The sequence below is a fragment of the Rana temporaria genome, chromosome 2, assembly GCF_905171775.1.
Source record: "Rana temporaria chromosome 2, aRanTem1.1, whole genome shotgun sequence".
Classification (NCBI taxonomy): Eukaryota; Metazoa; Chordata; class Amphibia; order Anura; family Ranidae; genus Rana; species Rana temporaria.
In genome coordinates, this window is record NC_053490.1 from 392,002,429 (window position 1) to 392,029,137 (window position 26,709).

The 26,709-nt window shown below is 45.6% G+C and overlaps 1 protein-coding gene across 1 annotated transcript in view; it reads left to right on the forward strand.

Annotated features, from left to right (window-relative positions):
- LOC120927387 (KN motif and ankyrin repeat domain-containing protein 1-like) overlaps positions 1 to 10,849 on the forward strand; it is a 30,260-nt gene extending 19,411 nt beyond the window's left edge. Inside the window, exons 3-4 of the mRNA XM_040338025.1 lie at positions 73 to 1,971; positions 10,629 to 10,849. Coding sequence (XP_040193959.1) covers positions 73 to 1,971; positions 10,629 to 10,660 — 1,931 coding nt within the window. The 3' untranslated portion in view covers positions 10,661 to 10,849. The remainder of the gene's footprint in view (positions 1 to 72; positions 1,972 to 10,628) is intronic.
- Positions 10,850 to 26,709: the final 15,860 nt, after the last annotated feature.

Genomic DNA, 26,709 nt, shown 5'->3' on the forward strand with positions numbered 1-26,709 from the left:
TTATGTGTTCTTTTCAGTGAGACTGAGCTCGTCATAATAGTATACTGATATATTTGTATTTTATTTTAACAGATCTAGGAGCTCCCTTCTTATACTGGGATCGTAATGAAAGTGACAAGGCTTCCTACTGTGTGGAAACACCATATGGATTCCAGTTGGATTTGGACTTTCTAAAATATGTTGATGATATCCAGAGTGGTCAGACTTTGAAGAAAATGTCTCTAAGCAGAAAACTAAGATCATCACGGCGCTCTACATCATCTTTAAGAAGCCTGTCCAGCCAAACTGGAATTTCGGTTTCAACAGAGTCTTTGGATTATAGTGAGGATGGCACCTCATCAGACTCAGTTTTTTTCTCAAGAGATGTTGTAGATAACAGCTACTCTGGTGCGGCCAAACAGGCATTGGGTTTAAGAAAGTCAAATCCAATATCGCCAACACCCTTCTTTAAACTTCTCCCACCTCCACCAGCAAGGTCTCTTTTGAACGCTCGTGTTGAAAAAGCACTTGAGGGTAGAAAAAAACAAGAGCAACTAATTGTAGATTATGAAAAGTCTTCAAATCTTTCCAAGCTTAGTTCTGCTAGTAGAAGTTCACCCAATCTCACCCAAGGATCTTTATCAACTTTGCAGTATAATAAAGGTGGAGACAGACGTGCAGTCCTAAGTCCAACCTCCACCGGATCTATGAAATTCAGTCCTGTGAATTCTGGAAGAAATACTCCAGCTGATAATTCTTCTTCAACTCATCTTCAGTATATTCGGGAGCAGATGGCTGTTTCATTGAAGCAGCTGAAAGACCTTGAAGAACAGGTAAAAGTAATTCCTCTCTTACAGAAGCAAATGTATGCACTTGAAAGAGAGAAAAAGCAGCTTACAGATGAACTGGAGAAGCAGAGGGCATATGCCATTGGAATGCCATCAATGGCTAACTCTGGCCTCCATGATATTGATTTAAAGAAAAAGCTTGACGCTATATCTGAAAATGAGATTAAAACAGAAACGATAACATCTAAATCTGAAATTAGATTAGAGTCTGGATTATCTAAGCCAAGTAAAATTACAGAGCTAAAAAGACTCACAGAGAAATTAAGTGATACAGAAAGAAAAAGCCATGAAAAAGCAGCAACTGACAAAACATTTGTTCGTTATCCAGCAGTGAAGGAAAAGTCCAGAAAGTCTGTATCTGTTGGTGAGAATATTCCTATGACAGAGTCTGTGTTTTACTATAGATCTCAACGTGAAAAAAAAGATGCTGCCGTACAATATTCAACTGAAACATCAGATGTAGGTGTTTGGGTAATGGAACCATTGTTAGGACTGACATCCGAAGCTGAGAGGGAAATACAGATTTTGGAACATACAATAGAACATCAAAGAGCTGTTATCAAAATTCTTGAAAATAATCTTAAGGCTGCCTGTGATGAAATGGATGAGCTAAGGGTAGCTGTCTCCACCAGAACCATCATAAATGTGCAACCAAACCCAGTGGAAGCGTCAGCAGATGCAAACGGTCCAAAACCATCTGAAGAATACTTACAAATGGTGGACACAAGAGCGCTTTTTGCTCCAGAAATGTCTGCAAGTGGCAGTGATATTGAATTAAATAGATTAGATCAGTTTGAAGATGAAACTGTTGTGGATATGATGACTGAATGGAAAGAAATAAGTACACATTCTAAAGGACAGTTCAAACCCGGTAGTAATGGATTTGACACCATAAGTGTACCGATTTCTGAGCATGAACTGGCAATCTTAGGAAGAGATGAGGTGGATAGTCCCGACAATAAAGATATTAAGTGTGATATATCTAAAAAAGATATCAAAGATGCTGAAACATATGCCACTGGGGCTTATGCAGGAGAAAAGAACAAAGCGATAATGCATCCTCAGAGTTCAGAAGAAGTGCAAGAGGATAATGCAGGTGAAGATACAGATGAAAGCAGGACATTAAAATCTTTAGATGAAGTCAGTAAGTAACTTTATTATTAAAGCTGAAGCTTAAAGGGGTTGTAAAGGTATGTTTTTTATTTTATAAATAGGTTCCTTTAACCACTTGAGGACCACCTAACGCCGATATACGTCGGCAGAATGGCACGACTGGGCACAAGCACGTACAGGTACGTTGCCCTTTCAGTGCCCAACCGTGGGCTCGCGAACCGGTCCGAAGCTCCGTGACCGCGCCCACACGACCCGCGAACCCCGATCGCCGCCGGTGTCCCGCGATCGGGTCACAGGAGCTGAAGAACGGGGAAGAGGTGAGTGTAAACAAACCTTCCCCGTTCTTCTGAGTGGCTTGTCACTGATCGTCTGTTCCCTGTTATAGGGAACGACGATCAGTGATGTCACACGTCCAGCCATGCTCCCTACAGTAAGAATCACTCCCTTAGCGCACACTTAACCCCTTAGCGCCCCCTAGTGGTTAACCCCTTCACTGCCATTGTCATTTTCACAGTAATTAGTGCATTTTTATAGCACTTTTCGCTGTGAAAATGAGAATGGTCCCAAAAATGTGTCAAAAGTGTCCGATGTGTCTGCCATAATGTTGCAGTCACGAAAAAAAACCGCTAATCGCCGCCATTACTAATAAAAAAAAATTATTAATAAAAATGCCATAAAACTATCCCCTATTTTGTAAACGCTATAACTTTTGCGCAAACCAATCAATTAACGCTTATTGCGATTTTTTTTACCAAAAATATGTAGAAAAATACGTATCGGTCTAAACTGAGGAAAAAAATTTTTTTATATATTTTTTGGGGGATATTTTTGGGGGATATTTATTATAGCAAAAAGTAAAAAATATAGAATTTTCTTTCAAAATTGTCGCTCTATTTTTGTTTATAGCGCAAAAAATAAGAACCGCAGAGGTGATCAAATACCACCAAAAGAAAGCTCTATTTGTGGGAAAAAAATGATGCCAATTTTGTTTGGGAGCCACGACCGCGCAATTGTCAGTTAAAGCGACGCAGTGCCGAATTGCAAAAAGGGGCCAGGTCTTTTACCTGCATAATGGTCAGGGTCTTAAGTGGTTAAGCTAGTGCATTGTTGTTCACTTACCTTTTCCTTCGATTTCCCTTCTAAATGTTTTTTTTCTTTGTCTGAATTTCTCACTTCCTGTTCCTCCTCAGTAAGCATGCCCCATCATCCGAGCCGTTCTGGCTGGGGGTTAGTCAGCGTGCTCGCCCCCTACCTTGGGACTACATCTCTGCAGGGAGACGCTGTAAGTGAACCAACAATGCACTAGCTTAAAGCGGAGGTCCGGCATTAAAAAAAAAATTTAAAGTCAGCAGCTACAAACACTGTAGCACTTACCTGTCCAGGGTGCCTGCAATGTCGGCAGCCAAAGCCGAGCAATCCCTAGGGTCTCGGCTGCCCGGCCGCCATCCTCGGTGAGGGAATCAGGAAGTGAAGCGTTGCGGCTTCACTGCCCGGTTCCCTACTACGCATGCACGAGTCGCGCGGTGCTATATGAATGGGCGGATGTCTCCTGGGACACACACAAGGTCCCAAAAGACACCGCTTCCCATTTCCCAGGGGGCAGCGTGAGAAGGAGAAGAAAGAAGACCCACCGCGGACGAGGAAGTGGCAGATTAGGACGATCTGCCTAATATCAGCTACTTCTGGTAAGTATAAGTTTTAGGGTGGACCTCCGCTTTAACCTATTTAGAAAATAAAAAAAAGAACTTTTACAACCTCTTTAAACCTTATATTTTGCCTTCCCTGGTTTACTCATTTCCCTCTCACCAACCTGCTAATGTAATGTTTTCAGTACATACCTCATTAGACCTGGCGATGTTATCACGAGTTCTGTTGCTTCTCAATGCAATCCACTAAGATCCTGGCTGGTGGTAGCGGTTGGCAGGTTGCTGTACTTGAAACACAAAGCTGGCTAATTCCCACATATGGGGCCAGATCCTCAAAAGAGATACGCCGACTTAACTGCTGTTCAGTCTGTGTGTAACTTTGGAAACGATCCTCAAAAGGCTTTTTCCAAAGTTAGGCAGAAGATCCGGCATGTGTAATTGAATTACACTGCCGAATCTTAGGATGCAGTACCGCATCCGCTGCTGGGGGCATTTCGAGTCGAAATGCCGTTTCTAGTATGCAAATTAGCACTTAAGGCGATCCACAAAGCTTTCCAGCTTCGTTTTTTCGCCGTAAGTGTTATTTTGCAAGTGTAAAATTAGGGCTGGTTCTACAAAGTGTAAACTAGTCACACCATGTAAAAGCCCATTCCAGCGACGGCATTTGGTATGCATTCCCGAGGGAGAACTCCACGGCAATTTGTAAAGACAAAACCGGCATGGGTTCCCCCCAGGAGCATACCAGGCCCTTAGGTCTGGTATGGGTTGTAAGGAGACCCCCCCACGCCGAAAAATTGACGTAGGGGGTCCCCCTACAATCCATACCAGACCCGTATCCAAAGCACGCTACCCGGCCGGTCAGGAAGGGAGTGGGGACGAGCGAGCGCCCCCCCCTCCTGAGCCGTGCCAGGCCGCATGCCCTCAACATGGGGGGGTTGGGTGCTCTGGGGCAGGGGGGCGCACTGCGGGCCCCCCCACCTCAGAGCACCCTGTCCCCATGTTGATGAGGACAGGACCTCTTCCCGACAACCCTTGCAATTGGTTGTCGGGGTCTGCGGGCGGGGGCTTATCGGAATCTGGGAGTCCCCTTTAATAAGGGGGCCCCCAGATACCGGCCCCCCACCCTAAGTGAATGGATATGGGGTACATCGTACCCCTATCCATTCACCTGTAGGCAAAAAGTTAGTTAGTAAACACACAACACAAGGCTTTTTAAAATATTTTATTATTCTGCTCCGGATGCCCCCCTGTCTTCGTTATTAGCTCAATTAGCAGGGGGGCTTCTTCCGCTCTCCGGGGGTCTTCTCCGCTCTCCGGGGGGGGCTTCTCCGGACTCCGGGGGGGGCTTCTCCGGACTCCGGGGGGGGCTTCTCCGGAGAGCGGAAGAAGCCCCCCCTGCTAATTGAGCTAATAACGAAGACAGGGGGGGCATCCGGAGCAGAATAATAAAATATTTTAAAAAGCCTTGTGTTGTGTGTTTACTAACTAACTTTTTGCCTACAGGTGAATGGATAGGGGTACGATGTACCCCATATCCATTCACTTAGGCTGTGGGGCCGGTATCTGGGGGCCCCCTTATTAAAGGGGACTCCCAGATTCCGATAAGCCCCCGCCCGCAGACCCCGACAACCAATGGCAAGGGTTGTCGGGAAGAGGTCCTGTCCTCATCAACATGGGGACAGGGTGCTCTGAGGTGGGGGGGCCCGCAGTGCGCCCCCCTGCCCCAGAGCACCCAACCCCCCCATGTTGAGGGCATGCGGCCTGGCACGGCTCAGGAGGGGGGGGGGCGCTCGCTCGTCCCCACTCCCTTCCTGACCGGCCGGGTAGCGTGCTTTGGATACGGGTCTGGTATGGATTGTAGGGGGACCCCCTACGTCAATTTTTCGGCGTGGGGGGGTCTCCTTACAACCCATACCAGACCTAAGGGCCTGGTATGCTCCTGGGGGGGAACCCATGCCGGTTTTTTCTTTGAAAATTGGCATGGAGTTCTCCCTCAGGAATGCATGCCGCTGTCATTTTTTTTTTCCTGACGCAACTTTTTTAAGCCGTCGCGATCCTCAAAACTCGGCGTAACGTAACTTCGCGCATGCGCAGTACGGCCGGCGCGGGAGCGCGCCTCATTTAAATGGGACTCGCCCCATTTGAATAGGAACGCCTTGCGCCGGCGGAATTTTAGTTACACAGCCTGAAATTTCTAGATAAGTGCTTTGTGGATCGGGCACTTAGGTAGAAACTTTAAGGCAGTGTAACTTAAATGGGATTTTTTAAGTTACGCCAGGTTTTTGTGGATCTGGCCCATGATGACCGAAAAAACAGAAATCTAATGAATGAAAGGGTGGGACAAGACCAATAAGGCAGGAAGAAAAGAGCTAGATGATTTTTATGTCTTCAACTTTTATTTCCCAGTGTGGGAGGCTTACGATGTGCAGTTAAATCAATGTAAGAAAAGTACAAAAGAGGTGCCTGTGCAAATGAGCAGCGAAGGTAAAGCTGACGTTTAACTTTAACGTGGTTGTAATCCTCTGTGATGAAAAACGAACAGAGCAAATCCCTCCATAGTGGGTTTTAGCCTCAATCCACAGCATCGACTGTGATTTCTGTCTTCCCTCTGCTTTCCGCATTAGTCCCTTTTGACAGGCTATCTTGATTTGACGCAGTCCACAGAATCTTGACAGACAGCACAGAGAGGGTGAATAACAACATTGGCTGTGCCTGTTTCTCTATGAGACTGTGTAGAGGGAGTGTATCCTTATCCTCCACTCAGGCACCAATTTACACTCAGTGCCCCACTCTTTGCTGTGCTGTGACATCAGATTCCTGCCCCTTGCCTGGAGCTGAGAAATAGCTTTTGATCTGTGTGTTTTAGAAAGCTGTATAGAAGAGAGAGCTGCAAATAAACAGGTACAACTTATGTACGAGGATTTGTTTAATCTCTGCATATCTCTGCATATCACCTGAGGATAGTCACTTCAGTGGGTATATGTAAGAGTTTACAATAACTTTAAATGCATTAATATTACTAAGATCATTTTTACTGAGCAGGTGTGACATTGAGGACATGGTATTTGCATAGAAGACTAACATTATGAAGCTTATTACTTATACAGTATATCCACATTTAACTTGCTTTAGTTCTTCCATCCCATATGTGCTCAGTAAATGCACTACATATAAAAAAATTCCACCGTTTATTTTAAACAAAAACATTCCCTGTAGACCACTGAGTTACCTTAATATCTTTCTTTATGGTTGAGGTATTTACTGCATCTTAGTTCTACCTTGCCAAGGTGTACATCTATTAAAAAGGCAATTAAAACAATTGTCTACAAACTATGGGATATTTATTTTTATTTGATCTTTTTACTAGTAATAGTGGCGATCAGCGATTTTAAGCGGGACTGCGACATTGCGGCAGACAAATCGGACACCTGACACTTTTGACACTTTTGGGAACCAGTGACATTATTACAGTGAACAGTTCTAAAAAATATGCACTGTTATTATTAAATATATAGCTATTTAATACTTAGGCCCCTTTCACACGGTCAAACTGTTTAGGTCTGCCTGTCAGTTTTGTCGGCGGACCTGAACGGCTGCTCCATGAAATCATATGGGGCATCGGATGTCAGCGGACGTCCAACCCGATCCGATAAAAATCAGACGTATGGCGATATGTCCCCATCTGTCCATGGCGAATTGGATCGGGTGAGATCTGATGAAAACGGACATGCTGTTTGTTTTTATCAGATCTCGCCATAGGAGACAGTGGTGCTGCACAAGCCCCTCCTCGCTCAGTGAGCAGAGAGGGACTTGTCATCCGCTGTCTCAGCGGAGATCAGCAGGGAGATCTCCCGCTGAGTGACGGAGTCCGCCTCGTATGAAAGTAGCCTTATTGGTTTCATCTTGTCACCATCCAGGATTTATTGTCTATGAAACTTTAAAACAATAATTAATCGTATTGATCTGTATCTTATATACTATGAAAATGTAGCTCTTACCCCCGAAGGAGCCGCTGGTTAGTTTGGGACCGGGTTTCCAAGTTGCCTTCTTGACTTGATCTAGGGGTGACTTGTGTGAGTGCGAATGAAGAGCAAGTGTCCAGACACGAATTTAGCTTTAATGCTTTAATCCAAGGGCCCAAACTGGCCAACATCAACATGACACACGATAGAGAAAGGTTGATGAGTGTAGAAGAACTTTAGTATCAGGCCTTGGATTTCAGGAGAGAGCAAGCCTGCTCTCAGCAATAGTCAAACTCAATTCCTCGCCACCCAATCAGGGTGGGTAAAGTGCCTCCGGACAGGCAACTATCTCAGGCCTGGCAGCCGGAGGGCCACTTGTAGATCACTGGGAGGATACAGACCTCTGCCACAGGCCTGGCTCGGGCCTCTGCCACAGGCTAGACAATTTAGGATTTGTGAAAAACAGTTTGAGCAAATCCTCCTAGTTAGTTCAATCAATGTCACCCACTGACAGCTTGAGCATACCTGTCATACGGTGTGGTGACTGGATCCCCGATGGTTCGTCTAGGTCTCCAGGACAACCTCTAGTTCTAGGTGCTCCCGAGCCAACTCCCCACCGTACAGCTCCCGGCTTAGGATCCTCTCAGCAGAAGGTTGGGACCCAGCAAGTCGCTGGAACCCCTTTCATCGTTAGGGTGAGGCTCTGCATGATGCCTGAACTCAGCCTGGCAGGACACGGTGGCGGGGCCCATGGATGCGCGTACCCTGAAGATGGGTACCGCACCTGGAACTCGGGCCCTGCAAGAACAATCCGCCAAAAGCGGCCGCCACAGATATATCCCCCCTCCCAGCATGCCCAATGAGGGAGAAACTCCTCTGATTGGCTGCTGGAAGAAGGTGGGTTCCCCAGAATCCCTCTAGCGCCAACTGCCGCCCAGGGGTGATAACGCACCCCTGGAGCGCAGACTGACCTACAGGACAAATTCTGGAAATGGCAGCAGCCTAAATTTCCAGAATTAGTGAATGGGAGTAAATTAACCCTCCCATTCCCCACTAATTTTAGTATAGCACCCGTACTGAAAGTAGGGGGGGCGCTACATAAATAAAATATATTAAAAGAGAAAAATATGCACTGTTACTGTATTAATAACACTGGCAGGGAAGGGGTTAACCCCAGGGGCAATCAAAGGGTTAAGTATGTCCCTAGGGGGTGCTTGCTAACTGTGTGGAGGATGGACTCACTGGATGAACACAGAGATCTGTGTTCCTGTTTTGCATGAACACAAGATCACGGTGTTCTTCCCTGTCAGAACTGGGATCTGCCTTGTTTAAATCACCATTCACCGTTCTGTCTCTCCGTGGAGCAATCACTGGTGGCTGACCAGATTTCCAAACTACCATTCAGGGACACCCCCTACCCAAAAATCAGCTTGTGGCGTAAGGAATCCCAGGACAGTGGTTGGACACAAGAGGGGGGATTTATAATTTCTCCAATCACAAGCAGGGGGCGGGATTGTGCTCCTTTAGGCATTCCCGGCCAGGACAAGTACTGTCGGTGAGTAAAGCGGTGATGTGGCGGCCTTTTTTTGGGGCATTAGTTTGGCTTGGGGGGTGGCTGTGCCAGTTTCATTCCGGGACACTGTATTGTCCTGGAATTAAGGTGCCCGGGACAGACCTGCAAAATGCGGGACTGTCCCGGGCAATCCGGGACATGTGGTCACCCTACGGGTGGCCGGCTGTGTATTGCACAAAATGACTCGTAATAGAGCCAACCTGCCACAGTATATGTACTGCGACAGGGGCGGCAAGTGGTTAAAAACAGTGTATGTGCAGGAGCCCTTAGCCACATCAATGGACCAATAGTAAGACTTAGATGGCAGAGGTGAGTTTGTTCACTCGGGAATCTGCATAGCAAAGAAAATCAGACATTCTGTGCATCTGGAAAGCTTAAAGTGTCTGTAACCCTAAAACAATGTTTTATCCTGTTCCTATAAAGGATGCATAACAGCACAGTGCTTGTGCATTGTAATTTGGCCCCTTTTATAACCTAAAATACCTGGCTGATCCTGCTTGGTTCTGCCCACCCCCTTGTAAACGTACCACATTAATCATGGCTGCTGAGCCATGACACAATGGTCAGTTTTGTGCCGCCGCTATCCGTTGTCTCTCCTCTGTTCTCTCCTCTACCTGTCAGCTCATGTCAGTGCCACTCTGCTCCCTGCCCCTTCCCTTCCTGCTGCTGTAAAAACTGTGTTATATTCATACAATCCCCTCTGTTAGATAACGTTATGTGCCCCACTGTATGTGCTTTATAAAAAATATGCCAATTTTAGAGCACCTCTCGGTGGTCACGTGACCGCCCGTTGCTCTCCTTCTCTACCCCCCCTTTTTTTAAAAAGCAGATACAGTAGGGCACATAATGTTAGCTGAGGCCTCTTACACACGACCGAACATGTCTGCTGAAACTGGTCCGCGGACCAGTTTCAGCAGACATGTTCGGTCGTGTGTACGGCCGACCGGACAAATGTCCGGCGGATCGGACAAGTTTCCAGCGGACAAATGTTTCTTAGCATGCTAAGAAACATGTCCGCTGGAAGCCTGTCCGTCGGACATGTTCAGTCGTCTGTACGACTTACCGGACATGTCCGCTCGACCGAAAGCCCTCGCATGTGTCGAAGTGATTTGACGCATGCGTGGAAGCATTGACCTTCCAGGGTCGCGCACGTTGCCGCGTCATCGTCGCGACACGTCACCGCGTTTGTTTTCCGTGGGGATTTTGGTCTGATGGTGTGTACAGCCATCAGACCAAAATCCGGCAGCGGCACCAGATCCGCTGGTGTGTACGGGGCCTAACAGAGAGGATTGTATGAGCATGACAAAGAGGCTTTACAACTCAGGACAGGCCTGATTTGTATGCTCTCAGAGGTGCGTGTGCTGACAGCTATGGATGCGCAAGGACTTTCCACTGCATGTTTACTACAATCTGCTTGGCTATAGAAAAGGCAACATACAGTATATTGGTATATTGCAATATGTTTAAGCTGCTATGTTATGGTCTTTTTTCTTTCTTTTTATTCTAGTTATGAGCTGCGCTCAGGTTCTTGCCAGCTAAGTATTTAAAGCACTGAAGATGTCAAGTGGATAGTGGACTCATTTCATTGGACACATTACTGATTCCCATGGTAGTGAAGACCATATTTTCCAGTTACTGATGTGTTTCTAATAATCTTTGTAATATACTTTTGTGCTTCTTTGTATTCTTGTTGGAATGCTTATAAAATCTATCAGGTGTTAAACCAAATCATGACTCTTGTACATATTGCTAAACATTTTCCCAACCCTAGCGTTAGATGCACTAGCAGATTTAATTAAATGGACCCGACTAACAAATTCAAGCGGAATACCAGCTACCACTTTTTAAGCAGTTACAGCAACATGTTTTTTCCATTTGGGATAAAGGTTTTACATAAATGAATAAAAGCTGATTGTTGTAAGCACCTCTGGCAAAACAATAGATATTGCAGCTTACCTTTATAGATACTCTTTTTCTGGAAATTGCAGCACAAAAATCCTTCTTGACTCCTTTCACACTGGGGCGGTTTGCAGGCGTTTTTGCGCTAAAAATAGCACCTGCAAACCGACCTGAAACAGCTAACAGCTAACTGAAACAGAAACAGCTGTTTCTAAAGTGTGTAAGCCCGAGGGCTTTCACACTGGTGCAGTGCGCTAGCAGGACCGCTCCAAAAGTCCCGTTAGCCGCATCTTTGGAGTGGTGTGTTTACTGCTCCTCCACCGCTCCTTCCCATTGAAAGCAATGGGAAACCGTGGCTATACCGCCAGCAATGCTCCTCTGATATTTTTCGGCCGCTAGTGGGGGGGTAAAAAGCCGCAATTCCGACAGTAAATCGCAGCTAAAACCACCACCGCACCTCCCGCCCCAGTGTGAAAGGGGCCTTAGGGCTTGTTCACACTTGAATAAATTTCTAATGCTTAACAAATGCTCCTATAGCGTTAATCGGGGCATCAGACTCATGTTAATGAGATATAGTATAGGCGTTAGACTGGCGTCAATGATCTTTAGTATGAGCATTAGACTGGCATTTTACAAGCGTTAATGACAACTTTAAAATGCTCCTCAAATGCCCTATGGCCAGTTTTGAAGCATTTGATGAGCTTAAGGTGAGTTAAAACTGCTCCACAAATGCCTATTCCGTTACAGTTAATAAACAAATCTTAACGCCGTGAAACCGCACCAGAACATTACCATAGACTTGAATAAGAGGCATTGAAAGGCTTCAAACGCCTCCTGACTTGACATGAGGCTTAAATTTTAAAGCAATGGACTTGATGCTAACACTTCATGTTTTGATAGTGTGAACAAAACTATGTGCTGTCTATTGTATCATTTACATAGGCGTCTTTAATGCCTGCTTTTAATGGAGTATGAACGTAATTCTCTATTGCCTGGTACACACAATGAGATTATCAGACAAATGATCGTCGTTTTTATTGTGCATGCTAGTCTCATATCGAAAATAAAAGAGGTAACTAAAGTAAAGAAAATTCTCATATGACAGAATAAAAATTCGGAAGTCATGTAATGTGTTTTCGTGTATTTATGTTGTATTTTCAAACAACAACTGTACTGATTAAACGAAAATTGTACGATCTGGTATTGTGGGAGAAACATTTTTGTGCCTGTCCAATTGGAAGAACTGTAGTGATTGGCTCTCGAAAGCTGTGTACTAACGATCAGATAATTGGACGATCCCTTCGGAAGCTGGATTTTCTGATCATGTGTACAGGCCTTTAATTTGAGAGGGGTTGGAAAACTATGTCTGCCAAAATTAACTCTGTCTGTACTGCGTTGGCAGATCATATTCTGTAAACTAAATTTGAACATTGTTTGTTCTAACAAAGGGGTAAAGATTTAAGAGCAGGCTTTCTTTATTGTAAAGAGAAGACATCCTGTCCTAAGCCTTTCTATTAGGACAGACTCACACTAAACATGTTCAGAAAGTTTTGCAGTCAGCCATGGCCACCTCTCCTAAGAAACATCTAAAAGGTAAGAAGTTTTTTGCAAAAAAAAAAAAATTCTAAGGTGTGCTGTGTGAATGGGAAAACCTATAGTGGCCTTTTTTAAAATTTGAGTGCAAAAAAACACTTTTTAAACATAACGTTATAGTTAAAATTGCAACTTACCATATTCAATCACAGATAAAGGGGCCAGAAAAATATTTCCTGAAGTTATTCATAAAAATATACACAGTTAGGTCATAAATATTTGGACACAGGCAAATGTTTTGTTTTTTTCAGGTATTTACCAAAACATATTCAAGCTATAGTTATATAATGGATACAAGTGCACACTCTCAGGTTTAATTTGAGGTATATACAGGAAGGGTTTAGGAATTACATCTCTTAAGATTAGCCATCCGCCTCCTTTTTCAAGGGACCAAAAGTAATTGGACAATCTAATCAAAAGTGGTTTCGTGGCCAGGCGTGGGCTACTCCTTTGTTATTTCTTCATCAATTAAGCAGGTAAAAGGTCTGGAGTCGATTCTAAGTATGGTATTTGCATTTGGAATCTATTGCTGTGAACCTACATCATGCTTTCAAAGGAGCGGGCCTTGGAAGTGAAACAGGCCATTGTAAGGCTTCAAAAATTAAACAAATCCACCAGAGAGATATCAGCAACATTAGGAGTGGCCAAATCAACAGTTTTGTGCATTCTGAGGAAAAAGAAGGCACTGGTGAGCTCAGCAACATAAAAGGCCTAGACATTCATGGAAGACAACTGTGGTGGATGATATGGTAAAGAAAAAAAAAACATTTACAACATCTAGACAAGTGCAAGACACTCTCCAGGAGGTGGGCGTATCATTGTCAAAGTCTACACTCAAGAGAAGACTTCACGAGAGCAAATACAGAGGGTTCAAAAAAACAAAACAAAAAAAGTCTATAAAACAAATTAGACTTTCAAAAAACATCTAAAAAAAGCCAAACAAGTTTTGCAAAAACGTTCTTTGGACGGATGAAACTAAGACTAACCGCTTGCCGACCAGCCACTGTTATAGCAGGTGTGCGCTCGCGCCCACTGCACGCTGCATGAGCGGGTCGGACTCAACTCGATCGAGTCCGCCGGTCGCCTATTACACAGGCAGAACAGGGAAAACAAGGCGATTCCCCATTCTTACAGGGGATATGTCAGAGATCTACTGTTCCCAGTGATTGGGAATAGTGTCCTGTCATGTCCCTGGTAGCCCATCCCCCCCTACAGTTAGAACACGCTGAGGGAACACATTTAACCCCTTGATCGCCCCCTAGTGTTTACCCCTTCCCTGCCAGTGACATTTCAGTGGCTATTTATAGCACTGATCACTGTATAAATGTCAGTGGTCCCAAAAAAGTTTTAAAAGTTTCCGATCTGTCTGCCGCAATGTCTCAGTCCTGCAAAAAATCGCAGATCACCATCATTACTAGTAAACAAATTATAATAATAAAAATGCCATAAACCTATCCCCTATTTTGTAGACGCTATAACTTTTGCGCAAACCAATCAATATACGCCTATTGCGATTTTTTTTTTACCACAAACATGTAGAAGAATATATATCAGCCTAAACTGAGGAAGATTTTTTTTTTTCATTTTTCTTGGGATATGTATTATAGCAAAAAGTAAAACATACTGGCCCGGATTCAGGTAGATTTGCCCCTTAGTTACGGAGGCGCAGGGCAGCGTTTTTGCCCTGCGCCCCCGCAAATTTCCTGCGCTACCCGCGATTCACGGAGCAGTAGCTCCGTAAATTGCGTGTGCGCTGTGTAAACTTGCCCTGCGTAAGGGCGCTTAATGTAAATGATCCCGTAGGGGGCGGGAATCATTTAAATTAGGCGCGCTCCCGCGCCGAGCGTAGAGCGCATGCTCCGTCGGGAAACTTTCCCGACTTGCATTGCGGCAAATGACGTCGCAAGGGCGTCATTTGCTTCAAAGTGAACGTGAATGGCGTCCAGCGCCATTCACAAATCACTTACGCAAACAACGTAGATTTCAAATTTCGCGACGCGGGAACGACGGGAATTCTTTAGCATTGGCTGCCCCTGCTTTTAGGATGTGCAACCTTACGCGAAACCCGACGTACGCAAACTACGTAAATTGCGTACGCAGGGCTCGCGCAACGTTGTGAATCGGTGTTAGTATGCAATTTGCATACTATACACTGAGCACAACGGGAACGCCACCTAGTGGCCATCGCTAGAATGCAGCCTAAGATATGCGTGGCATAAGAGCCTTATGCCACGCAGATTTTAGGCTGCAGTCGGCGTTACGATGTTCCTGAATCAGAAGCATTCGTAATGCCGGGGCAAGTAAGCAATTGCGCTGTGTAACCTATGGTTACACAGGCGCAATTGCTTCTTGAATCTGGGCCACTGTTTTTTTTTTAAATTGTCACTCTTTTTTTGTTTATAGCGCAAAAAATAAAAACCACAGAGGTGATCAAATACCACCAAAAGAAAGCTTTATTTGTGGGGAAAAAAAGGACATCAATTTTATTTGGGTACAGCGTCGCACAACCAGACAATTGTTAGTTAAAGCAACGCAGTGCTGTATCGCAAAAAATAGCCTGGTAATTAGGGAGGCAAATCCTTCCAGGGCTGAACTTGTTCATCTGTACCAGAATGACGGGAAAAAGGCATAAAGTAGGCTTGTAACAGCTCATGATCCAAAGCATACAATGTCATCTGTAAAACATGGTGTAAGCAGTGTGGTGGCATGGGCATACATGGCTTCCAGTGGCACTGGGTGATTGGTGTTTATTCATTATGTGACAGAAGACAGAAGCAGCTGGATGAATTCTGCAGTGTTTAGAGATATACTGTCAGCCCAGATTCTGCCAAATGCAGCAAAGTTGATTGGACAACGCTTCACAGTACAGATTGACAATGATCCAAAACAGAGTGCAAAAGCAACCCAGGAGCTCTTGAGGGAAAGGAAGTGGAATATTCTGGAATGGCAGAGTCAATCACCTGATCTCAAACCAAATGAGTATGCATTTCACTTGCTGAGGCCACAACTAAAAGGCAGAAAGACCTACAAACAAAGAACAACAGAAGACATCTGCAGTTAGAGCCTGGCAAAACAGCAGAAAGAAGGAAACCCAGTCTTTGGTAATGTCCATGGGTTCCAGACTTCAGGCAGTCGTTGCCAGTAAAGGATTCTCAGCAAAATATAAAACATTTATTATTTTAATTAATATTATAATTTTATTTATGATTATATTCATTTTTCCAATTACATTTAAGCCCCTGAAAACAGGGGGGCTGTGTATAAAAAATATTGCAGTTCCTAAAATTTGTACTTGATATTGATGTTCAACCCCTTGAATTAAAGTTGAAAGTCTGCACTTTAAATTTGTTTGGACTGTTTCATTTTTATTTTATTCTAGTGGCATACAGAGCCATAAGAATGCCAATTGTCCCTGTGTCCAAATATACAGTATATTGACCTAACTTTGTATTACATTCCAGGAGTTTCGTACACATTGTACTGTCCCTAGAGCCACCTCACCCTTAGGCCCCGTACACACCATAGAATCCATCCGCTGAAAAATCCCAGCAAATGGGTTTCAGCGGATAGATCCTATGGTGTGTACACTCCAGCGGATCTGTTTCCGCGGATATTTCTCCCCTGGGATGGATTCCAGCAGATCGAATATTTGCTGACATGCCAAACAAATCCATCTGCTGGAATCCATCCCAACGGATGGATCCGCTGGTCTGTATAGACTCACCGGATCCATCCGTCCGAAGGGATCCCCCGCATGCGTCGTAATGATTCGACGCATGCGTGGAATTCCTTATATGACAGCGTCGCGCACGTCGCCATGTCATAATCGCGGCGACGGCGCGACACGTCATCGCCAGAGGATTTCGGCGCGGATTTCGGCGCGGATTTCAATGCGATGGTGAGTACACTCCATCGCATTAAAATCTGCTGAAATCCTCGAGAGGATTTATCCGCGGAAACGGTCCGCTGGACCGTATCCGCGGATAAATCCTCCCGTGTGTATGGGGCCTAACAGTATGTCGATGGCTGTTTTTAACCCTGAAGGCTCTGGCGATACATCAAATGCAAGTCTTTGTAAAATGTCTTATGATCTCAACTCCACATTTCTTTTTTCTTATTAACAACTTTTAGAAGGTGCCAAGACACTTGAAACACCCCAATGAAGTGAAATGAATACTAGAATTTAAGATGCCAGAGGGGTAGGTAAAAGTAGCAACATCTTGGTGGAAGCTGTGTACAGGTGCCCTTTGAATCATTGCTGTTTTGTTTTGGCCCTTGATCAAAGAAAGCTGCACTTAGCAAGGGGGGTTTCCCCAGAGTATAGTAAATAAGGTGAAGCTCTGCTGAGTCCTGACTTCTATCAACCATTCATGAACAAGAAAAAAATATTTGATTGCACCAAATGAACAACTCTCTATGGAAAATTCTCCTGCAATGAGCAACTTCCCTTACAAAGTAATCAACCAAATGATGCCCGAAACCTGCTAATGAGCACAATATCATATAGAATTGATTTTGTATAGATATGTATTTCTAGTTGCACTTTAGACACACTGAGCAGCAGCCTACCTTACAGAGCAGCAGTCTATGGAACAGGAATATCAATTGAAAACAATATTTACTTGACGGCCAGGTGTATCTCCATAACCCCCAAAGGAATCCGCACTAACTGTTCCTGTGCTCCCCACACTGGCCTTCGTGTAGGGTGACCACGTGTCCCGGATTGCCCGGGACAGTCCCGCATTTTGCAGGTTTGTCCCGGGCACCTTCATTCCAGGACAATACAGTGTCCCGGAATCAAACTGACACAGCTACACCCCCAGGCCAATCTAATGCCCCCAAAAAAGGCAGCCACATCACTGCTTTACTCACTGACGGTACTTGCCATGGCCGGAAATGCCTGGACGAGCACAATCCCCGCCCCCTGCTTGTGATTGGAGAAATCATAAATCCCGCCTCTTGTGTCCAATCACTGTGCTGTGATTCGTTACAGCACAAGCTGATTTTTGGGAAGGGGGGTGTCCCTGAATGGTAGTTTGGAAATGTGGTCACCCTACCTTCGTGGCAATAGCCCCCTCGATGGCCTCTTACCTCTCTTGCAGTGGGATCACCCGAGCAACTACTCCTTTTGTTAGGGACACCTCTTCTTTCCAGAAACAGGCAGGTATCTCTTCCTGCCACTCTATAAACACCTGAACAAGAGGGAATTCTACCTCTACATCCAGAATGTAGGCCCTCTGCTCTGGAACTTAAGCTCTTACCCACTGTCAGATCTCCTTCTCAGTGCACTCACTGAGATCTCCAGAACAGTGCTTCGCTCCATTTGAGCTCCTTGTGCTCTCCCCCAGATGACTGCAGCAGCTGAGTCCATCTCCCTGTCGGGGTGAGATGAGATAAAAAAAATTTGCTGAAAAAACAAATGGTGCCTTACAGTATATTACATTTCAACAACCAACAGTATTCTCCTTCCTTGAAAAGGGCAGCTAATTTTTAAATCATGTAAGATCATAGGCATGCGCACAGGGCCTGGACACACCCTAATTACCCCATGTGATGCATATTCACCCTGTTTAGACCTCTGATATTTCACCAAAGCCCTCTAAGAAGACTCCCAAAAAAATTGTAAAAGTAAAAACGTAAAGAAATAAAATTATAAAAAATAATAAAATAATAAAGATAAAAACTACTGACACTGTCTACTGCCCTACGGACACCAATCTCTGCCCTACTGACACAGGGCCATATTCTCAGTAGAGTTACAACGGAGTATCTCAGGAAACTCCGTCGTATCTCTGTTTTTTGACCCGCGTATCTATGCGAGTGATTCCTAGAATCATTTTCGCATAGATACGCTGAAGATCCGACATGTGCAAGTCACTTACACTGTCGGATCTTAAATGTAATTCGCCGCCGGCCGCTAGGTGGCGTTTACGTTCAGGTCTCATTTGTTTATGCAAATGAGCCTGATACGCCGATTCCCGAACGAAATCGCGTCGCGTAACCGTTGCTTACGTCGTTTGCGTAAGCGTAAGGTTACCCCTGCTATATGAGGGGTAACCTTACGCCAGTCCCACGTATGCCATGTTAAGTATGGCGTCGGGTCCGCGTCGTCTTTTCCCGTCGGGTACGTCGTTTTCGTAAGTCGTTCTTGAATACGACTTTACGTCAATGACGCACACGTCGGCGTCATTGACGTTTTACGCCGAGAACTGGAGCATGCGCACTGGGCTATTTTTAGCCTGGCGCATGCGCAGTTCGATCGGAACGGGGGCACGCCTAATTTAAATATATGCCGCCCCCTTTGAAATACGCGGGGATACGCCGGGCCTTTTACACTATGCCTCCGCAAACTACGGAGCAAGTGCTTGAGGAATATGGCACTTGCTCCAGTAAGTTGGGGCGGCGTAGTGTAAATAGCTTACGCGAGGCCGCCGCAGATTATTAGAGAATCTGGCCCACAGTCTTCTGCTCTACTGACACCATCCACTGCCCTACTGACACCGTCCACTGCCCTACTGACCAGGGGTCAAGTCCTGGGGGAAAAAGTGTGGGAACTCCCACCCAACATCCACTCCCCCACCAGAAAAAAAAAATGATACGCTCATATGCATAATTACTAAACCACATTTTTTAAGCAAGTTCTTTCTAAATCTCGTGGTAACTCGCGGCAGACCTCCGCAATGTCTCCTGGGAACAATGACAAAAGCTCCCAGGAGACATTGCGGCATCGAGGAAGTGACGGAATACCCGCACACTACCCGATGAATCCATATACAGGAAGCGGCCAGTAACATAAAGGATTACTAAGGTTCGCCTGCCCCTGACAGTGATTTGAGCTGGGCATCGCTGCTTAGTGAAGGATTGGCTCGGGCGGCTCGGCTGCTCTAGTCCTGCAAAGGGAACTGCGTTCCTGCTGTGAAAAAAGTGCAGGGACTTCGTTCCCACGTGTTCCAGCATGACTTGAGCCCTGCTACTGACACTGTCAGTATACAGTATATACACATGCAGACACACATATGTGTTTGAGCTTTGGGGTGCACACCTAATGCAATAGGCTATGCGCACCTATTTGTAAGATCAAGGCAGAAAGAGCTTTGATTGTATCACAGTAGATGAATTTTCATTTGTTACACCTACTCAGCTATAATGAAATAATAGTAGAACAATTAAAGCTGGCTATACATGTATTCAAAATTCAGCCAGTTTAGCAGGGAATGTCTATGTATGGGCAGGCTGATTGTACCAAAGTCCATCCATCAATTGACTTTGATCTAACCTTTTACATACAGTAACTGCCAGTGGCTATAGTTGCTAGCAGTAACAATATTATTTTGTGAGCCAGGAATGCTCTCCATGCCCCCCACTGGCAGAAAACAATAGTGCAGCAGATGGCATTCCCTCGTCAACACTGACTGTGTTGATGGGGGAATCAAGCGATTTTCTTTCCTTCCACGGGTGGAAGGAAAGAAAATCGCATTGCCTATGGACTGCAGAATATTAGGATCCCACTACTAAACCATGCATAATACATAAAAGCAATGTGGCAGCTAAATACAGGTGAAACTACTCATTCTTTATCACACAATAGTGACACAAAGTTTTGAAAATGTGGTCAAGCATTGACATCTACAGGAGAAATAGTGGTAATACACAGGAACTCAGATTCAAATCTCTGCAGATGCATTTTGCTCTAGCAAAGACTAGATTATTATTGTACAGGATTTATATAGCGCCAACAGTTTGCACAGCGCTTTACAACATCAGGGAAGACAGTACGGTTACAATACAATTCAATACAGGAAGGATCAGAGGGCCCTGCTCGTTAGAGCTTACAGTCTATAATCAGCCCTTTTCAACCAGGGTGTTTGGGTATCTTGGAGTACCCACTGAGTTCTTCAGGATTGTTTTGGCAAAATGTAAAAAAAATTGTTCTAAATTGCCAACAAATTGTGCACATGCCATTGGGTGAATCAAACCTATTTTTTGTTACATAAAGCCCCAGGTTTTCATTATGCAACGTTATAAGGTTGTATAAGGTTGCAAGATTGCCCCAGGTTTTCATTATGGAACTGTGCATGTGCAGGCCAGCCACCAGTGTCCTAACAACTGCTGATGTCATTGGTTGATAGGAAAGATTTCATTGGGCACACCAATCACTTTTTGTTGGTATAAAGACAGTCCAAACAGGATAGGAAACACAAGCGACAGCTTAAACTAACGCGTTTCACACTCATGTCATGTCACAACTGAGTATAAAAGAGAAGAGAGGCGCCTCTAAGTGTAGCAACATGGTTACATTTAATGAAGGTACAACATTTAGCAACATATTGCTACACTTAGAGGTGCCTCTCTTCTCTTTTATACTCTGTAGCTCCTGCTGGATTTTGCTTCTAATCCTTGTGGAGGCTTCCATTTGTGGATGTACATTTTATGGTTACACAACGTTGCTATAATCTTTTTATATGGACTATAAACGGAAGGACTTATGAATAAATGGTTGTGGAACAAATCATCTGAATTTCCATTATTTCTTATGGGGAAATTTGCTTTGATATACAAGTGCTTTGGATTACAAGCATGTTTCTGGAACGAATTATGCTTGCAATCCAAGATTTTACTGTACTACCTGTATCTTGCACACAGCATCCTTGTTTGACCCCCCACCCCTCTCTGTCAACACTGGGGTCATGTTAGGTGCATGGAGGGGGGAAGAAAATGAGGAAGAAGAAATGCTGGAATACTCATCAGTAGCTGTGTGCGTGCTTTATATTCCAGTGTGGTCTGTGCTCTCTGTACTACAGTTTAAAAGGTCAGATTATTGCCCTGGAATTGTTGTCTTGTTATGCCTCCTTCACATATGTCTTTGTTAACATTCTACCGATAGTCCTCTTCCATTGTCTCCTATTCTTCATGCACAGACATGTTGGTGTGGAAGAGGTGCCAAGCACAGGATAAACAATGACATAACTTTTTTTTATCAATAGTGAACAATGCGATTACTAGATGATCCATGTGCCCTGCTTAGGGCCACCAAATAAGGGGCTAACACATGCCCTTCTTCAATTGAACAGAAGGGTCCAGGTAGCTGACAGCAGGGGGAAGGTGACCGTGGACAGGAGGGGTTGATTCCTGAAATGAATCCCCCTGTGGCTCCACCTGGCTTCTTCTCCTCTTCCTTTGGCAAGCTTTCTGAAGCTGCAGGAGGAGCCACAGGGGATCAATTCCACTAATTGTCCACACCCCTACACCGATCACCCTCCATGTCCAAGATCCAACTCCCCCTTCTCACAGCTACAATCCCACAGCTACCTACTGCAGCCTCTCTGATGCTGGATTCCAGCAGGATGGACACTTCTGACAACCAGGACAGGAGTAGGAACATCTGTTTGCTTGCATCCTTGGTCAGTGGCGGCTAGTGCTCAACATTTTTGGGTGGGTGCAAACAAACGAAAAATAAAACCCATCAATTGCAGTTTTACTGTGCCCATCAATTGACGCCACTGTGCCCATCAATTGCTGCCACTGTGCCCATCAAACGCAGCCACTGTGCCCATAAAAAGCAGCCACTGTGCCATAAAATTGTCGCCACTGTGCCATAAAATTGTCGCCACTGTGCCATAAAATTGTCGCCACTGTGCCATGCCATCAAACGCAGCCACTGTGCCATCAATTTTTGCCACTGTGCCCATCAATTGTTGCCACTGTGCCATGCCAAACACAGCCACTGTGCCATCAATTGTCACCACTGTGCCATGCCAACTGCAGCCACTGTGCCATGCCATTGTCGCCACTGTGCCATGCCAATGTCGCCACTGTGCCATGCAATTGTCGCCACTGTGCCCATCAATTGTTGCCACTGTGCCATGCCAAACGCAACCACTGTGCCATCAATTGTCGCCACTGTGCCATGCCAAATGCAGCCACTGTGCCATGCCATTGTCGCCACTGTGGCCATCAATTGTCACCACTGTGCCATGCCAAACACAGCCACTGTGCCATCAATTGTCGCCACTGTGCCATGCCATTGTCACCACTGTGCCATCAATTATCACCACTGTGAAATGCCAAACGCAGCCACTGTGCCATCAATTGTCACCACTGTGCCATGCCAAACGCAGCCACTGTGCCATGCCATTGTCGCCACTGTGCCATGCCATTGTCGCCACTGTGCTCATCAATTGTCGCCACTGTGCCATGCCATTGTCGCCACTGTGCCCATCAATTGCTGCCAGTTTACCCCCCCTGCCTTCGTTTGGCACTTACTTTTCTCGGTCAGCCATCCTCGGATCTTCCTCCACGATCCCTCAAAGTAGTCCCGTCCTCTATGTCGCTTCAGCCAATCAGGTTCCCGGTAACCAGAACCGGTGAACCTGATTGGCTGAGACGCCTGTCAGTGTTAACCAGGGAACACACACCCCCTGCATCCCCTGGTTAACTATTTGGAAGCCGATTACAGCCCTATCTGTAATCGGAAAGCCTATCAGAGCCGCTGGCTCTGATAGACACTTCCAAAACCAACCAGCTGCCGTTATTCAGATGGCCGGAGCTCGCCAGGGGGCCGCCCATCTGAATAATGGGCAGCTGCGACAATACATAGATTCATGCAATGCATGAATCTATGTATCGTTTTTCAGTGGCGGTGCAGGAGTGAGAGGGGGCGGCGCTCCTGCGCCCTCTATTGATACACCGCCACTTTCCTTGCTATTTAGCCAAACAGGCTATTTTTTCTCTTTGTGCAGCTTTGTCGCTTAAGTGGCAGGCTGGATGATTACTGCTCTGCTGTCATAGGGTCTATTAGTGTCACTTGCATTTTGTGGGGATTTGCAGTGACATGGTTGACATTAAAAAAAAATTGGAGCGTCCTGCTTTACCTGACTCTTCTTCACAGAACTTTTTTGTATGCACAAGTTGCAATGCTGTACTAGATGCTAATTACAAGGTTCTTTGTCACTTGTATTGTCACCTCAGATCAGTGGCGGTGCATCTATAGAGGGTGCAGGAGTGCCACCCCCTCTCGCTCCTGCACCGCCACTGAAAAACGATACATAGATTCATGCATTGCATGAATCTATGAATTGTCGCAACTGCCCACTATTCAGATGGCCGGCCCCCTGGTGAGCGCCGGCCATCTGAATAACGGCAACTGGTTGGCTTTGGATGTGACTATCAGAGCCAGCGGCTCTGATAGGCTTTCCGATTACAGCTTGAGGGCTGTAATTGGCTTCCAAATAGTTAACATGGGAAGGCAGGGGGTGTGCGTTCCGTGGTTAACACTGACAGGCGTCTCAGCCAATCAGGTTCACCGGTTCTTGTCACCGGTAACCTGATTAGCTTAAGCAACATCGAGGGCGGGACTACTTCAAGGGATCGTGGAGGAAGATCCGAGGATGGCTGACCAAGAAAGGTAAGTGCTAGGTGGGGGCAATCTGGCGGCATTTTAGGGGCAAACTGGCGGCAATTGATGGACACAGTGGTGACAATGGCATGGTACAGTGGCGACAATTGATGGGGACAGTGGCAACTACGGATGAGCCGAACACCCCCCCATTTGGTTCACACCAGAACCTTTGAACGGACCGGCCGTTCGCACAAACATTTAGAACCACATTGACGTCTATGGGACTCGAACGTTCGAATTAAAAAGTGCTAATTTTAAAGCCTAATATGCAAATTATTTCCGTAAAACGTCTTTGAGAGCACGGGTCTTGACCCAGGGAACATGTATCAATGGAAAAAAAGTTTTTTCTAGAGCAGTGATTTTAATGATGCTTAAAGTGAAAAAAATATATGAAAAATTCCTTTAAATATCGTACCTGCTGGGTGTCTATAGTATGCCTGTGAAGTGGCACGTGTTTAGAACTGTCCCTGCACAAAATGAGATTACTTTAAGAAAAAAGTAATTTAAAACTGCTTGCGGGTTTAATGTAATGTCTGGTCCCTGCAATATGGATGAAAATCATTGAGAAAAATAGCACAGACACACATGGGTGTCCGCTGAAATTTTTTCAGGGGGGGCACACTTCGGCAGCGGTGATACACAGTCACATTTTACCCTTTCTTCGACCGCTAGCGGGGGTTAAAAGTGCACCCCCCCAAATTAAAATGTAAAAACACCCCACTGTGCCCCCTGCTTCTTTCAATATCTCTTTGTCACTACTGTGTACCCCCTCTCCACAACTGCACCTCTGGACCCCTTTACATTACACAGCACCTCACAGCTCTGGACCCCTTTACATTACACAGCACCCTGCATCACTGGACCCCTTTACATTACACATCACCCCACAGCTCTGGACCCCTTTACATTACACAGCACCCCACAGCTCTGGACATCTTTACATTCCACAGCACCCTGCATCACTGGCCCCCTTTACATTACACAGCACCCTGCACCACTGGACCCCTTTACATTGCACAGCACCCTGCACCACTGGACCCCTTTACATTGCACACCACCCTACACCACTGGCCCCCTTTACATTACACAGCACCCTGCACCACTGGACCCCTTTACATTACACAGCACCCCTTTCCCTTGACTGAAACACTACACTATATTGACAGTATATTTATTTCAGGTCTAAAAGAGGAACCTTTTGGAATGAGGGACAAATGGATTTGATTCCAGAAGAGGGACAGGCACTCTAAATAAGGGACAACTAGAAACTATGCCGTAGGCTACAACTCTGTGTTGTGTTTGCTCTGCGTTTCCAGACTTGCTTAAAACACATCAGAAAATAGTCTAGTGTTACCTGTGGCAACAGATGTTGGCACAAACAAAGCACAGGCCTGGTAAACAATATAAATGGCGCTCCCCTCCCTCTGTTCTCTGGCGCTCGTATGATATGTAACGGAGCTGGGTCTGTGTGCACGGTCCCGCCCCCCTAGTTTGGCTCGTGTGATAGGCGGAACACTAGAAGACTATCAGACGAGCCGAAGACCTTGCACACAGACCCAGCTCTATGACATACGATACGAGCGACGGAGGACAGAAGGAGGGGAGCACTGCAGTCGCCACTTAAAGCGGCCCCAGGGCCAGTTCGGCCCTGCTCCTGGCTCTCCCTGGCGATTCCAGGGGGGGCAAACGACCCCCCTTGCCCTATGGAGCAGACGCCCATGCAGACACAGACAGTACACACACCACATAACTTTAGGTGCACACTGCAGAGGACATGGGCAGTACACACCACGTAGCTTTAGGTGCACACTGCAGAGGACACGAGCAGTACACACACCACATAGCTTTAGGTGCACACTGCAGAGGACACCACGTGAGCATACTGCAGCTAGCACAATTACCTGCCTGCCAGTAAATTAGGGAGTGCGGATCTAGCTAAACTATACAGTGTATAAATATATGTACAACACCTGGGATGCATATATATCCTCTACACACTGTGGCCCAGATTCACGTAGAATCGCCTATCTTTAGGCGGGCGTAGCGCATCTGAGATACACTACGCTGCCATAACTTAGAGCGGCATGTCCCGTATTCTCAAAGAACTTGCGCTTTAAGTTACACCGGTGTAGTGTAACTGGGCCGGCGTAAGCCCGCCTAATTCAAATGTGGAAGTGGTGGGCGTGTTTTATGGAAATTAATCGTGACCCCACGTTATTGACGCTTTTTTCGAACGGCACATGCTCAGTATCACGTCGAATTTTCAAATTAAATTGCCTAGTCGACGTGAACGTAACTTACGTCCAGCCCCATTCACGGACGACTTACGCAAACAACGTAAAACGTGAAAAATTCGACACTGTTCCGACGTCCATACCTAACATTGGTACGCCTCATAGAGCAGGGGTAACTTTACGCCCAAAAAAGCCTAACGTAAACGACGTAAAAAAAAAAAGCGCCGGCCACATGCACGTACATTTTGAGAATCGGCGTATCTAGCTCATTACCATATTCAACGTGTAAATCGACGGAAGCGCCACCTAGCGGCCAGCGTAAATATCCAACTTAGATACAACAGTGTAAGAGACTTACGCCGGTCGGATCTAAGACAAATCTATGCGTAACTGATTCTAAGAATCAGGCGCATAGATACGACGCCTCAAACTCAGAGTTACGACGGCGTATCTAGAGATACGCC